The sequence below is a fragment of the Callorhinus ursinus genome, unplaced genomic scaffold (genome assembly GCF_003265705.2).
Source record: "Callorhinus ursinus isolate GAN/ISIS: 27379988/994484 unplaced genomic scaffold, GSC_fseal_2.0 scaffold61, whole genome shotgun sequence".
In the NCBI taxonomy this organism is placed as follows: Eukaryota; Metazoa; Chordata; class Mammalia; order Carnivora; family Otariidae; genus Callorhinus; species Callorhinus ursinus.
Window position 1 is genome coordinate 629,597 of NW_027397123.1, and position 16,195 is coordinate 645,791.

At 54.3% G+C, this 16,195-nt stretch overlaps 1 protein-coding gene across 1 annotated transcript in view; it reads left to right on the plus strand.

Moving 5' to 3' along the window:
- FCGBP (Fc gamma binding protein) overlaps nt 1-15,995 on the plus strand; it is a 40,833-nt gene extending 24,838 nt beyond the window's left edge. The window contains 10 exon segments of the mRNA XM_025854251.2: nt 558-898; nt 1,872-2,445; nt 2,814-3,430; nt 3,898-4,441; nt 5,267-5,838; nt 6,106-6,679; nt 7,678-7,877; nt 12,195-12,578; nt 15,724-15,943; nt 15,946-15,995. Coding sequence (XP_025710036.2) covers nt 558-898; nt 1,872-2,445; nt 2,814-3,430; nt 3,898-4,441; nt 5,267-5,838; nt 6,106-6,679; nt 7,678-7,877; nt 12,195-12,578; nt 15,724-15,943; nt 15,946-15,995 — 4,076 coding nt within the window.
- The last annotated feature ends 200 nt before the right edge of the window (nt 15,996-16,195 follow it).

Sequence of the window (16,195 nt, forward strand, 5' to 3'; positions counted from 1 at the left end):
AAATGAGATCCCCCAAGGCCAGGGTCTCAGAGGCAGCCACCCAAGGGAGGCACAGTCTTACACAGAGGGGTCCCCAGGCCATGACGAGATACAGGGAATCCCAGGTCGGGATCTCAAACACTGGGGCCTCTGGGGTTACGTTCTCACCAGAAAGTTCCTCTAGCACCTTGGTTTAGCACAGAAACCTCCAGGACGGAGTCTCAGAGGGGGTGGCCCCCAGAAGGCTGACAGCTCAGGCACATGGGGAAATGGGGGCCCAGGTCTGGAACACAGAAAACCCTGGGGCTGTGGATGCCCTCTCATGGATGCCCTCAGGGCTGGCATCGCAGATAACGGGACCCCTTGGGGCTGGGTTCCAATGTAAGGACCTTACAGTCTGGGTCTTGGCTGCAAGGTCTCAGGCAGCAAACAGCCCGGCGTGGGTCTCAGCTGGGAGGCCCCTGATATCCATCCTCAGCCACCAGTACAGTAGCCTGGGGGACAGACTGGGGCAGATGTTGGGGAGCAGCTGTCCTTTGGCTGGGCAGCCCCAGAATGTCCTTTCTCCCTGTCTCCAGACCCATGCCACGGTGTGACGTGTCGGCCACAGGAGACCTGCCAGGAGAAGGCTGGCCAGGCTGTGTGTGTGCCCAACTATGAGGCCACATGCTGGCTATGGGGCGACCCACACTACCACTCCTTCGATGGCTGGGACTTCGACTTCCAAGGCACGTGCAACTACGTGCTGGCAGCAGCTGGCTCCCAGGGAGCAGGCAGCTCCCAGGGCCTGACCCCCTTCACCGTCACCACCAAGAATGAGAACCGGGGCAACCCTGCTGTGTCCTATGTGAGGCTCGTCACCGTGTCTGCCCTCGGCTTCAATATCTCCATCCACAAAGGCGAGATCGGCAAAGTCCGGGTAAGTCCGGCAGCATGACCCCTGGAGTCCGGCAGCATGACCCCTGGAGCCCCCTGGTGGGGGCGAGGGGTCCTGCCAGCCTCGGTTAGGAGCTGAAGGCTCTGTCTTGGCAGAGGCCTGAAACAAAAGGACAGCAAAACAATAGTTACAGCAATCCTCACCTCTCTGTTGCAAATTAAACGAGCCCGGCCCTTTGCTAAGGGCTTGATGTAGGACTTCAGCACTTGCCTTTTTAGAGACCTGGGTTCGAATCCAGACTCCTTGTGAGCTGCGTGATGTTGGGCGAGTGACTTCTGGTGGGCCTCGATTTCCTTATCTGTGAAACGGGGATCCGGCTGAGAGCCCGTGAATGTTTGTGAGGGAATAAATTAGAGGCCCAAAGCCTCCAACTGGAGTGAAATTCAGGGAGATGGGGAGAGGGGCGAGGGCTGGGGGGAGATGGGCCACCCTTCCTGTCCATGGTTGCAGATGAATGGTAGTCCACAGGGGGAGAGAGAAGTATGCAACAGGGTAGGCACTAGATAAATGTTGAGTGACTCGAAGAGATGTCCAGACACACAGAGATGCATAGGAGAGGAGGAGGGAGGGAGGGAATCACTGAGTGAGAGAGTCACAGAGAAAGACCCAGAGAGAGAGAGAGAAAGAGAGAGAGATAAGCCTAGATATAGAGAAATAAGTCCAGATGTAGACAGAGGGAGAGAGAACAGAGAGAGAGAGAGAGAGAGAGGAGAGGAAGGGAGGGAGATGGAGAGCAAGAGACCCAGAAAAAGCAGTAGACTGAGGCTTCATTCTCCAGGGCCTGGACTTCAGCAATGTCCGCAATGCTTGTCAAATGACCTACAACCATCAGTCAGTCGTAAGGGAGGCCTTGGCACCTGCCAGCCATGGCAGGATGAGGGAGGGAGGCAGGGGGCCAGAGCTGGAGCCTCCGCACCTCGAGTGAGCTCTGTTTGCCTCCTTCCTCTCCCCCCAGGTGAACGGTGTGCTGACAGCGCTGCCTGTCTCTGTGGCCGGGGGCCGGATTTCGGTGACCCAGGGCGCGTCAAAAGCGCTGCTGGTAACGGACTTTGGGCTTCAGGTCAGCTATGACTGGGATTGGCGAGTGGAGGTGACGCTGCCTAGTAGCTATCATGGCGAGGTATTTGGGCTCTGCGGGAACATGGACCGTGACAGCAGCAACGACCGAGCCTTCCCCAACGGCACGCTGGCTCCCTCCATACCTGTCTGGGGCGGCAGCTGGCGCGCTCCAGGCTGGGACCCGCTGTGCTGGGATGAATGTCAGGGGAACTGTCCAACATGCCCTGAGGACCGGGTGGAGGAGTACAAGGGCCCTGGCTTCTGTGGACCCCTGGCCCCTGGCGCGGGAGGCCCCTTTGCTGCCTGCCATGCCCACGTGGACCCCGACAGCTTCTTCAAGGGCTGCGTTCTGGATGTCTGCCTAGGCGGTGGGGCCCACGACATCCTTTGCCAGGCTCTGGCTGCCTATGCTGCCGCCTGCCAGGCCGCAGGGATTGTCATTAAGGACTGGAGGGAGCAGGCTGGCTGTGGTGAGTGTTGGGGAGCAGAGCAGGAGCTCGGGGTAAGGGGAGGGGTCCTGTCTCTGCCAGATTGGATGGGTCTTTCTTGGGTCTTTCTGAGTCGTTCTGTTTGTTTCTTGCTCTCTCGGTCTCTGTTTTTGTCTCTCCGTCTCTTGGCACTTATCTCTGTGTCTCCCTTTGTCTCTCTGCCTCTCCATTTCTCATTCTCTCTCTGTTTGGGTCTTCCTCTGTGTCCCCTTCGCTATCAGTGTCTCTTGCTGTTTCCCTCAGTCCCTCTGTCTGTCCCTCTGTCTCTGTCTCCTCCCAATCCTCTGACCCTACCCCCCTGACACCATTCCCTCTCTTTCTCTCCCTACCACTCCTCGGTACACCCACAGAGATCTCCTGCCCCGAGAAGAGCCACTACGAGCTCTGTGGCCCAGCCTGCCCGGACAGCTGCCCGTCCCCTGCGCCCCCCACGACGCCAAAGCCATGTGACGGCCCCTGTGCCGAGGGCTGCCAGTGTGACTCGGGCTTCGTGTGGAGTGCCGACCGCTGTGTTCCCCTGGATGGTGGCTGTGGCTGCTGGGCCAACGGCACGTACCACGAAGCTGGCAGCGAGTTCTGGGCTGATGCCACCTGCTCCCAGAGGTGCCGCTGCGGGCCTGGGGGTGGCTCGCTGGTCTGCAAGCCTGCCAAGTGCGGGCTAGGTGAACAATGTGCCCTGCTGCCCTCGGGCCAGCATGGCTGCGAGCCTGTCAGCACAGCGGAGTGTCAGGCCTGGGGTGACCCCCATTACATCACCCTGGATGGGCACCGATTCGACTTCCAAGGCAATTGCGAGTACCTGCTGAGCACGCCCTGCAATGCACTGCCCACGGGGGCTGAGAACTTCACCGTCACTGTAGTCAATGAGCACCGGGGCAGCCAGGCGGTCAGCTACACTCGCAGTGTTACCCTGCACATCTACAAACACAGCCTGACCCTCAGTGCCCAATGGCCCCGTCAGCTGCAGGTGAGGAGCCCGGAGCCAGACGGGAGCACATACCAGCCCTGGGGTTGTCTGGGACAGTTAGGAGTTTGCCATTCCCCTGATTACCTTTCACAGGTTAGCGGGGCATGATGCAGGGGTTCGGAGTATAGGCCTTGGAGCAGGAGGGCTTGGAGCAGAGGCTTCCCCGTTTCTTAGATAATTCCTCTAGTTTGGCCTTAGTTTATTCCACTATAAAATGGGTCTAAGGAAAGTACCTGCTTCAGAGGGTAGTGTGAGGAAGCAGCGGCATCGTGTCTATAGATGCTCGTTATTACTACTACTGCTGCTATCATTATTATTATTACAAAGGGTAGATCACAGGCTCATGGATCCACCCTCCCCTCCCCTCCCCTCCCCTCCCCTCCTCCCCACCCGCGTGGGTAGCGGAGTCAAAATTCGAACCTGTACCCGCACCGTTCATTGCCCCCACCCCTACCCCGTGCCCGCAGGTGGACCGTAAGCTCGTAGCGCTGCCCTACCAGCTGGACTCGCGCCTGCGCGCGTACGTGAGCGGCGCCGACGTGGTCGTGACCGCGGCCGCCGGGCTCTCTCTGGCTTTCGACGGGAACAGCTTCGTGCGCCTGCGCGTGCCGGCGCCGTACGCGGGCGCCCTCTGTGGCCTGTGCGGGAACTACAACCAGGACCCCGCCGACGACCTGAAGGCTGTGGGCGGGAACCCCGCCGGCTGGCGGGTGGGCGGCGAGGCGGGCTGCGGGGAGTGCGTGCCCGGGCCGTGCCCACCGCAGTGCACAACCGAGCAGCAGGGGGCCTTCGCCGGCCGGGACGCCTGTGGCGTGATCTCCGCCGCCGACGGCCCGCTGGCGCCCTGCCACGGCCTTGTGCCACCGGAGCAGTACTTCCAGGCCTGCTTGCTGGACGCCTGCCAGGCCCAGGGCCATCCCGGAGGCCTCTGCCCTGCCGTGGCGGCCTACGTGACAGTCTGCCAGGCCGCGGGGGCCCAGCTCGGCGAGTGGAGGCGGCCGGACTTCTGTCGTGAGTACTGATGCATGCCTGGTCCACATAATGGGGGTCTCCCTTCCTCTCCCTTTTCGCGGCTCTAAGACAAGAGTTTCTCCTCCATCATGGGGTTAGGCACCACCTTGCCTCCCCTGAGCCAGATAGCTCCTGTCCAGAAAACCACGTTGGCATTCACACACTGAAATGCACCAGGTCACCTACTCCAATGGGAGAGACTCAGATACACCTGGTCAGAAACCCCAGGTCCAGTATCCTCTCAGGGATTCATGTGTTGATATCCCACTTAGATAGACTGGGGTGGTTGAGCCTGCGAAAGCTACACAGCAAGATACACCTGGTCAGGTAGATTCTCTCAGATACCTCTGGTGAAAGAGACCTAGAGAGTTAGTCCCATGCACCTACACTGTTTCAAACACTGAAATACACAAGGTCAGATAGAATTAGTCTGATAACCTCAGACAGGGACTCTCCTGGTTAGCACTTGGGCAGAGACCCCCAGGTAGAATCATGACCCTGACGTAGCCCCAGGTAGATATATACAGGCTCATGGTGGGATCATCCAGGGCAGTTCCCCTCAGACACATTGCCTTGGTCAAATTTATCCTGTCAGCTTCATCCAATCAGATACACATGGTCAGAATCAGGCTGACACCAACCTTGTCAGAGGCTCCAGGTCAGACATCCGCCGGCCGGGTAGACTCAGGTGGCTTCCTCTTGGAGACACAGATACTTTTGTCCCCACACCCCATTCACACTCACCTGGGCAGGTTCTCCTGCTCTGTGCCTCCCCTGTGCTGCTCCCTTGCACCCGCCTGGCTCATTCCCTCTCGGTCCCCACAGCTCTCCTGTGCCCTGCCAACAGCCACTACAAGCTCTGCGGGGACTCCTGCCCTGTAAGCTGCCCGAGCCTCTCTGCGCCTGAGGGCTGCGTGCAGAGCTGCCGGGAGGGCTGCGTCTGTGATGCCGGCTTCGTGCTCAGCGGCGACACCTGTGTGCCTGTGGGCCAGTGTGGTTGCCTCCACGAGGGCCGCTACTACCCGCTAGGCGAGTCCTTCTACCCAGGCCCTGAGTGTGAGCAGCGCTGTGAGTGTGGGCCGGGCGGCCAAGTCACTTGCCAGGAGGGCCCGGCCTGCAGGCCCTACGAGGAGTGCCGAGTAGAGGATGGAGTCCAGGCCTGCCACCCTACAGGCTGTGGCCGCTGCGTGGCCAGTGGGGGCCTCCACTACATTACCCTCGATGGGCGTGTCTATGACCTGCACGGTTCCTGCTCCTATGTCCTGGCCAAAGTCTGCCACCCACAGCCTGAGGACGAGGACTTCAGTATCATACTTGAGAAGGATGCCACCGGCAATCTCCAACAGCTGGTGGTGACTGTGGCTAGCCAGGTTGTGAGACTGGCTCGGGGGCCAAAGGTGAGTGGACGTGGCCTTACCCTGGGGAGCTGAGTGGGATAGGGCCCACCCTGAGGGTTCTGAGGGAGCTGTGACCCCGCCCCAAGGCGAGCGAGGGGGACAGAGATCTGAGGGTCTGAATGGGACACAGTCCCACCCTCGGGCAGTCTGAGGGACATGGTCTGACCCCAAAGGGCTGCGAGGGACATAGCTCCACCCCAGGAGTCTGAGGGGACTGCCTCACCTGTGGTTCTGTGAGTCCCTGACCGCCCTGGCCTTTCCACCCAGGTCACCATGGACGACAAGGCTGTGGCCCTGCCTGTGGCTGTGGGTCGCGTGCGAGTGACTGCCGAGGGCCGGAATGTGATTCTGCAGACCACCAAAGCACTGCGGCTTCTCTTTGATGGCGATGCCCATGTCCTCATATCCATCCCCAGCCCCTTCCGTGGCCGGGTCTGTGGCCTCTGTGGGAACTTCAACGGCAACTGGACCGACGACCTTGTCCTGCCCAGCGGCGCCGAGGCCCCCAGCGTGGATGCCTTTGGGGCCACGTGGCGGGCCCCCAGCTCCTCCCAGGGCTGTGGCGAGGGCTGTGGGGCCAGCGGCTGCCCCGTGTGCTTGGCCCAGGAGACGGCACCTTATGAGAGCAACCAGGCCTGCGGTCAGATCCGGGACCCCCAGGGCCCTTTTGCAGCCTGCCACGCGGTGCTGAACCCCTCTGAGTACTTCCGCCAATGCGTGTACGACCTGTGTTTCCACAAAGGCAACACCACCTTCCTCTGCCGCAGCCTGGCAACCTACACAGCGGGCTGCCAGGCGGTCGGTGGGACTGTGAAGTCCTGGAGGACAGACAGCTTCTGCCGTGAGTGTCCGGGAGGGCCCTTGGAAGACTCCAGACCTGGCTCAGGGACAACCCCTGACCTGCTCCTGTCCCGTCTACATCTCAGGAGCAGTCCCTCCCTCTGGAAGGCCCCCCGCCCACGCAACCCAGCTTCTCCAGCAGCACACCCTGCTGGCCTCCCTCCTTCCCCCTGATTGGTCCTTCTCAGACTCCTTTCAGGGGCCCACTGTCCTGAAATCACAGACACAGTTCTTCCTCAAGGCTCATCCTGAGCCCTTTCTGTGGGGACCTGGGAGGGCTAGTCAGGCAGGTCCGCAGCTCACATGAGAAAGCCTGAGTCTGGCTCATCTGGACCGCCCGGGATGGGACCATATCCCCTCAGATCCCCAGGCCGGGACTGTACCTCTCCGATCCCCCCAGTTAGGGGTATGTTTCTTTCACACTCCCAGGGTAGGGCCATGTCTTGTTCGTTCTCCTCAGGACAGCACCTATGTCCAGAGCCATTATCCACCCCTCATGGCTCTTGATTTGTCCTCAGTGCTGACAGTGGACACTATCTGTCTTCAGCCCCAATCTCTCTCCTGACTGCCAGTCTCGAGGGTCCAGCAGCTTCCTGGACACTTGCCCTTGGGTGTCCTGGGGTCCCTCACACCTGCTGTGTTCCCATATGACATCAGCATTTACCCCATTCCCTGATCCCAGTCCTCATCTTGGGGCAGGCACGCCACCTGCCAATTGCTCAGCCAGAGCCCAGGGCCTCACCGTGGAGGCTTCCCCTGGGTCCTTACAACTCCCTGTTTGTGCCCCCATCCTGGCCCTGGACCCCTCTGCCTCTGCTTCCCCGGTGCAGCCCTGACCACACTGAGCCGTCACTATCGGTCCCACTGACATGAGCTCCACAGGGAGGCTGTCTTCCTAGCTGGCATCCGCAGCACTGCCAATCGAGATCCTGGTGTGCTGGGAGGCCAGGGTCAGTGTCGGGGCGCAGGCCTGACCCGCCCCGCCTCCTCCCTCTGCAGCCCTCCAGTGCCCCGCCCACAGCCACTACTCCACCTGCATGCGCTCCTGCCAGGGCTCCTGCGCCGCCCTCTCGGGCCTCACGGGCTGCACCAGCCGCTGCTTCGAGGGCTGTGAGTGTGACGACCGCTTCCTGCTCTCGCATGGCACCTGCGTCCCCGTACAGAACTGTGGCTGCGCCCATAACGGCCAATACTTGCCGGTGAGGGCGGGCTGGCGGCGGGCAGGGAGGGTGGAGGAGTTCGAGGGAGACTTGGGGCTTCTTTACCGACCTCTTCAAGGATGGGGACAGAGGGGACACCTCCATTTCCCAGCTCGGGGACTCTGCCCGTAAAGTCCTGGTATGAGTTTCCTGAGGCTGCGGAGACAAACGACCTCAAACTTGGTGGCTTCACACCAGAGAAATCTATTTTTCCAGAGTTCTGAAGGCCGGTGTCGGAAATCAGGGTTCCTGGGGCAAAATCGAGGTGTAGGCAGGATGGCACACTCTTCAGAGGCTCCAGGGGAGAATCCACTCCTTGCCCTGCTCTCCGTCCCAGTTTTTGGTGGCTGCAGGCATTCCTTGGCTTGTGGCCACCTCCGATTTCTGCTTCTGGGTCACATTTCCCCTCCTCCTGTGTCACATTTCCCCTCCTCCTGTGTGTGTGTCATAAGACCTCCCTATGCCTCCCTCTTGTAAGGATACACGTGAATGCATTTAAGTTGTACCCGGATAATCCAGGACAGGCTCTCCATCTCAAGATCCCTAATTCATCACATCTGCAAACACCCTTTTTCTGTATAAGGTAACATTGACTAGTTCCAGGAATTGGGGGTGGATATATTTGGGGGACCATTATTTGGCCTCCTACAGTCCCCTCTCTGAGCCTCATTTTCTTTATGGGGTTAATCATCATCCTGGCACTATAGGTGTCTGAGGATTGGGTGCCATTGTGCCTGAAGGGCACCCGCTGGGCACTGGGCCTCACCCTCTGTCTCCATCATACAGTAAAAATACCAGCAATTTACAGTAGCACAGTAGGTGGTGAACTTGGCAATTGTCTCCCGATGGAGATTGAAAGTGAATTGGATTTATTTTTGTGCTTGATGTTTTCTGTGCTCTTGCGATGCCCCAAGTTTGTTACAGGTGTTCATTCATTTAGTGATCATAACAACCCTGTGAGACGGGCACCACTGTGACAAGGAGAAGTCAGCCCAGAACTGACCCAGCAAGTGGTGATGCTGGGATTCACACCCCAGCAGCCCGGACCCACCCCTGAATGACTAGGCATCCTACCTGCTCAGAAGCATATTTATCAAGTAAAGGAAAGATGAATGACCACATTCTATCCTCATTTATCCACATCATTTTATTAATGTCAGAAAGCTAGGCTAGAAGACCTGGAAGTGCAAGACTTCCGGGGAAGGAAATGCCAAACTTCTCCTTCCTCTGGGGGGTCACTGCCTACAAGAAGCTCTCCCTGATCCCCTAGGCTGGGTTAGGTATTCCCCCAGTGCTCCCCCCATCCCAGCCCTGACCACTCTGCCTGTGCTAGAAGGTTTCTTGGATTTATGAGTCTGGCATTCACCAGAGAAGTCTGGGCTAGAGATACAGATGAGCAAGCCATCTGTATAGAGATGGTATTTAGCTCTTTTGTTCCATTCATGCATTTCCTTTAATGTTTTCAGACTTCAATTTTATTTTTTAAATTAACATATAATGTATTATTTGTTTCAGGAGTACAGGTCTGTGATTCCTCAGTCTTACATAATACCCAGTGCTCATTACAGCACATGCCCTCCCTCATGTCCCTCACCCAGTTACCCCATCCCTCCACCCCCCTCCCCTCCAGCAACCCTCAGTGTGTTTCCTATGGTTAAGAGTCTCCTATGATTAAGTATCTCCCTCTCTGGTTTCATCTTGTTTCATTCTTTCCTCTCTTCCCCGATGATCCTCTGTTTTGTTTCTTAAATTCCACATACGAGTGCGATCATATGATAATTGTGTCTTTCTCTGATTAACTTATTTCGCTTAGCATAAAACCCTCTAGTTCCAGCCACGTTGTAGCAAATGGCAAGATTTCATTTTTTGATGGCTGTGTAATATTCCATTGTGTGTGTGTGTGTGTGTGTGTGTGTGTATGTGTGTGTGTGTGTATACACATCTTTATCCATTCATCTGTTGATGGACATCTGGGCTCTTTCCATCATTTGGCTATTGTGGACATTGCTGCTATAAACATTGGGGTGCAAGCACCCCTTTGGATTACTACATTTGTATCTTTGGGATAAATACCCAGTAGTGCAATTGCTGGGTCATAGGGTAGCCCAATTTTCAACTTTTTGAGGAACCTCCATACTGTTTTCCAGAGTGGCTGCACCATCTTGCATTCCCACCAACAGTGTAGGAGGGTTCCCCTTTCTCCGCATCCTCACCAACATCTGTCGTTTCCTGACTTGTTAATTTTAGCCATTCTGATTGGTGTGGGGTGGTATCTCATTAAGGTTTTGATTTGTATTTCCCTGATGCCGAGTGATGTTGAGCATTTTTTCATGTGTCTGCTGGCCATTTGGATGTCTTCTTTGGAGAAATGTCTGTTCATGTCTTCTACCCATTTCTTAATTGGATTATTTGTTCTTTGGGTGTTGTTTGATAAGTTCTTTATAGATTTTGGATACTAGCCCTTCATCTAATAGATCATTTGCAAATATCTTCTCCCATTCTCTCGGTTGTCTTTTGGTTTTGTCGACTGTTTCCTTTGTTGTGCAAAAGCTTTTTATCTTGATGAAGTCCCAATAGTTCATTTTTGCCTTTGTGTCCCTTGCCTTTGGAGACATGTCTAGCAAGAAGTTGTTGTGGCCAAGGTTGAAGAGGTTGCTGCCTGTGTTCTCCTCTAGGATTTTGATGGATTCCTGTCTCATATTTAGGTCTTTTGTCCACTTTGAGTCTATTTTTGTGTATGGTATAAGGAAATGATCCAGTTTCATTCTTCTGCATGTAGCTGTCCAGTTTTCCTAACACCATTTGTTGAAGAGACTGTCTTTTTTTCCACTGGACATTCTTTCCTGCTTTGTCAAAGATTAGTTGACCACAGAGTTGAGGGTTAATTTCCGGGTTCTCTATTCAGACTTTTATTTTTAAAGAATTCAAACTTAAGGAAACGTGCAAGAATCATACAAAGAACTCCTGTATACCTTTCCTTTAGGTTCTTGTTGACCTTTCGACAAGTTTGCTTTTTTTTTTTAAGATTTTATTTATTTATCTGAGAGAGAGAGAGAGAACGAGCAAGGGGGCAGAGGGGCAGAAGGAGAGGGAGAAGTAGACTCCCTGCTAAGCAGGGAGCCCAATATGGGACTCGATTCCAGGACACTGAAATCATGACCTGAGCCAAAGGCAGATGTTTAACTGACTGAGCCACCCAGGTGCCCCGACACGTTTGCTTTATCATCCTCTCTATATAAGTATATATGCACATTTTTTATGTACTATTTGAGAGTGATGCTGACATAGTGCCCCTTTACCCCTTAGTGCTTTAGCATTTCCTAAGAATAAAGAAATTCATTTACATGATTATGATGTGATTAATTTCAAAATTGGGAAATGAACACTGAATCAATACTATAAAGATTCCATTTGAATTTCATCGGTGGTCCCAATAATGTCCTCTAGGACAATCACCCACCCCCCTGAGCCAGAGTCCAAATGAGGATCAGACGCTGCTTTTTGATTAGATTTGATGAGATCACCAGGTAGTGAACACAGAGGGAGAAGGAAAAGGTCTAAGGACTGCGCCCTGAGCAAAGTAGCAGTTAAGGATCTGGGAGATGAGGATGAACTTGAGAATGCAGTGAAGAGAGAGCAGCCAGTCAGAGAAAAAAATTATTTCCCAGAGTTGGGTTCCCGGGGCCCCATGGTCTGGGCTGTGGGTGTCAAGACTCTGGGCTCTCTGTCCTACCTGGTATCAGTTGGCTTTTACTGGGTTACAAACTACCCCAAAACATAGTGGCTTAAAACAACTATTTGTTGAGGTCATGATTCTGGGAGTCTGCTCTTTGGGCTAGACTCAGCTGGGTGGTTCCTCCGCTGTTCGGGGGCTCACTCATACATCTCTAGCCCTGCGGCGGGTCCGCTGAGTGCTGCCTGGCATACAATGTGACAGCTGGGATCATTGTCTCTGTTCCGTGGAGTCTCATCCTCCAGCAGGCTAGCCCACGCTTGTTCTTATGGGCAGGGTTCCAAGAAAGAGAGAGAGAAGAAGGGAGGGAGGGAGGGAGGGAGGGAGAAAGAGAAGGAGAAAAAGCTGTGTGGTCCCATGAGGTCCAACCTTGAACCTGGGGCGATGTTGCTTCTGCTGCCTTATAACAAGCCAAGCATGGCATTAAGGTGAACCCAGATTCCTGGGGAAAGGGGAAGTAAACACCATGGTTCAGTGGAAGTTGGTGCCAAGTCACTCTATGCAGATGCAGAGGGTTTGGGAGATTGTGGCCATGGACGCCATCTGCCACACCCCGGCCACCTGGCCCCTCTCTCTGTGCACAGGTGAACTCCTCACTGCTGAGCTCAGACTGCCGCCAGCACTGTTCCTGCTCCCCAAGCACCAGCCTGACGTGCAAGGCAGCCAGCTGTGGGCCAGACCGGGTCTGTGAGGTCCGGGCTGGGGCCCAGAACTGCTGGGCCCCCCAGGGTCTCTGTTCCCTCTCTGTGGATGCCAACCTCACCACCTTCGATGGGTCCCATGGAGCTTTCCACTCCCAGGGCATCTACGAACTGTCTTCCCGCTGCCCAGGGTTACCAGACACCATTCCCTGGTTCCGTGTGGTGGCTGTTGTCCAGGCCTGCCAAGGCAAAATTGGACCTGTGAACCAGGTTCACATCTTCTTCAAGGATGGGCTGGTGATTCTGAGCTCAGAGAACGGAGTGTGGGTAAGCCTGGGCATGGGGGCACGTCTCCCCTGGGCTTTTGTCCTTCCTGCTGCCGTGCCCCTACAATACTGGCTGCCCATCTGCCTTGTGCTTTCTTTATCCAGATCTCTGTAGTTTAGTCTCTGGATTGGTATTTGTCTCAGTATTTCAAACTTAGTCTCTCTGTTCCGGCTGAGTTCTTGAGGAGCGAAAACACGCTCAAGTCAATTAGTCGTTTTGGTCATAGTGTCAATCTAAACTCTTTTGGTTATAAGCAACAGAAACCCGAATTCAGATTGCCTTGAGCAAAAAGGAACTTCTTGGCCCCCCAGAACTAGAAAATCCAGGGGTAGAGCCTCAGGCGTAGCTGGATCCAGGTGCCCTGGCGGTATTATCTGGATTTGTACCTCTATCTTTTGGACTTGATATTCATCAAATCAGTTTCATTCTTTGTGGTTCCCCACAAAGACAGGGACTATTATCTCCATTTTACACAGAGGATAAACAGGGGCCCAAGAAGGTGAAATCATTCATTCAAGGCATTCAGACAGTGCCTGGGAGAGCTCCAGGCTTTGAACCCACCAGCACCAGGCTCAGTTCCCAGCCATGCTGGTGGGAACACAGTGCTGGGGATAACTGTGGATACAAGGGGCCACGATCATGTCCAAGTGCAGTGTTCAGTAGGAACTTCTCCTGGACTCTGATAATGCTGGGCCACTGATCCTTCCCTCTTCCTGTCCCTCAGCTTTCTCTTTGGGACCCCCTCGGCCTATCATTGTCTGCCTCCAAGAGTCTGTTCCAGCCCTGGTGCCCCCTCCCTTTGTCCCTTGACTTCCTCTCATGTACATTTGCATTTGCCAAACCCCATGGTTCTCACCACCCCCATTCCAGATTTCTGACGCAGAATCTGTTTGGCCAAACTGAGGACCGATGGCTGACTTACGGTCCAGTCATTCATGGCCCGCATGGGAGAGTGCCAGACCCAAACACGGACGTCAGTCCACACTGAAGTTCCTAGAGGAGCATGTCCCTATTTTTAGGACCTGTTTATTGATTGCAGAGACATCCCCTGGGGTCTTCTGGGTTCAGTGGAGAGAGACAGCTGGTGCTCCACACACACCCCCCTCAGTGGATGGTCTGCATCCCCCCACCAGCGCATGGAGATGGGCCGAGACACAGCCCTGCTGGAAACAGGGAGGCTTGCATTCTCTCTTTCGGGTAATCTGGACCACTCATTCCTTTTCTCAAGCCATCTCCTTGATCCATAATTCAGGTTAACACACTTTCTCTTGACCTCCCCTTGCCCCTCTATCGAGAGAAACAGTTCTCTACAGAGCTGGCAGATGCTCTAGAACTGGGGATCAGATCAGATGGAAAACTCTACGGTGGCTTCCTAGAGCAGCATTCCAAACTCAAGCCACCTCCCTTCCTTGGCCTAAGGATGAGGCTTTGTGTGATCTGACTCCTGCTGGCCTCCAACCCCGTTTCCAGTAACTCCGTCCTCTGTTAGCTATACTAATGATAGGCCAGGCTGGCCTTTCAGCAAACCAGGCTTGTCCCCACCTCGGGCCTTCACGTGTGCTGTCCCCACTGCTGCAAGGCTCTTCTCCCAGGTGGTCTGAGTTGACACCTTCCTGTCCTCCAGGTCTCGGTTCCAGCACTGCTTCTTCAGAAAGGCCTTTCCTGACCACCTACAGAAGTTCCTCCTCTCCATCCCAGTCTCCATGCTATCGCTCTCTTTGATTTCCTTCAAGACACTTCTCACTCTCTGAAGTCATCCATTATTTGTTTGTGTTTGTTGCCTTTCACCATCCCTAGAATATAATACTCAAGTGGGCAGTGGTCCTGTCCATCTTAATTGTCACTTTGTCCCCAGTACCCAGAATGGGGCCTGGCCACCCAAAGAGGATTCCCAGGAAAAGGTTGTTTTTGTGAATACATTCAGCTCTGTTCCCACTACAACAGCAGACCATGCGCTGAGTGACACAGATGATTCAGACCCAGGTCTTTTACTTCCAAAGCTTGAGGCCTGGTGAAACTTTGCATCCACCCCTCCAACTATCCTTCGCTACATCTATCTCTCTTTCCTTCCTTCCAGCCATCTATTCTTCTACCTCTGTTTCCCCTTTCCCCCTCTCCTTCCCTCCATTTTCCCTTCCACTATTCCTTCTTTCCTGCTGTCCATCCACCCAACAATCCGACCACACATCCACCCATCCACCACCAATCCATCCATCCACCCACCAGTCCGTCCATCCATCCATCCATGCATCCACCTACCCATCATCCATCCATCCATCCACCCACAAATCCATCCATCCATCCATTCACCCACAAATCCATCCATCCATGCATCCACCCACCTGTCCATCCATCCATCCATCCATGCATCCACCCACCCATCGTCCATCCATCCATCCACCCATCTATCCATTCATCCATCCATCCATCCATCCATCCAGATAATATCTATCTATCTTTCCAATCAACTGGCAGAGGAAGACTCAGACAGAAATCATTTAGAAAAAAAGAACTTTTATTTCAAAGAAGGTTCTCTAGGAAGTCTAGCTCAAGAAGGATTAACTCATCAATGAAAATAAACAACAGTTATTTAAAGGAAAAAGCTCATATGATTCCCAAGGTTACTGAGTCCACAGCTTATGACAGAGAAACAGTAATTTTCTCACATGATTATGATACTTTCTAGGTCATTAATTGTCTTTAGACATCAGCACTGAAAAAATAAGGCATGAAGTTGCTTTTGTTAGGGAACCAGTAACTTACAGAACACAAACAAATGTTTTTTTATTTTGAAAAGCAGAACCAGAAAGGATGATGCTGGGGTTGGATTGTGTGTTTATCTGTCTGGTACAAAGTGCTCCTCCCCACCCCAGCTGCCCTTGGAATGTTTTGTGCATCCTTACTTATCCATTGACCCATCTCTCTGTCAACCCATCTGTCCTTTTAATCATCTGTCCAGATCACCAGCTAGCTTATGTATGTCTCTCTCCATACAGTGCCTCCATCCATATCTTTGTCTCTTTTGGCACCTGCGTCTCTGCTTTTGCTCCTTGAACTTGTCGTCTTCCTTGGAGTCTCCATCCTGGTAACCCTCCAGTATTTTTGTGGCTCTAGCCTCACCTCTGTTTTCCCCTACCACCACCAGGTGAATGGTCTCCATGTGTCTCTCCCAGTTGAGTTATCAGCGTCTGTGTCCATATATAAGAATCCCGATGGCTCCGTGAGCGTTAATCAGAAGGCAGGGGTCCAGGTGTGGCTTGGCGGCAAAGGGCAGCTGGCTGTGATGGTCAGCGAAGACCATGCCGGGAAGCTGTGTGGGGTCTGCGGAAACTTTGACGGGGACCAGACCAATGATGGGGATGACTCTGGAAGATGATGACAGAGAGCTGGAGAGCGCAGGACTTCTCCCCATGGTGAGGGATATAGCATGGAAGCCAGGCCACTTGGGGCAGGGGCACCTGGGTCCTCATGGGAAGGGGGCAGTCGGGGTAAGTACTCAGTCTGTAAGAGGAAGTGCTAAGAGTCTGTCTCTTACAGTGACAGCTGATCAGTCATCTACCAGGAATGAGGACTTCACGACCTGACCCTCCTGGAGATTGCAATAATTGGAGGTTGCA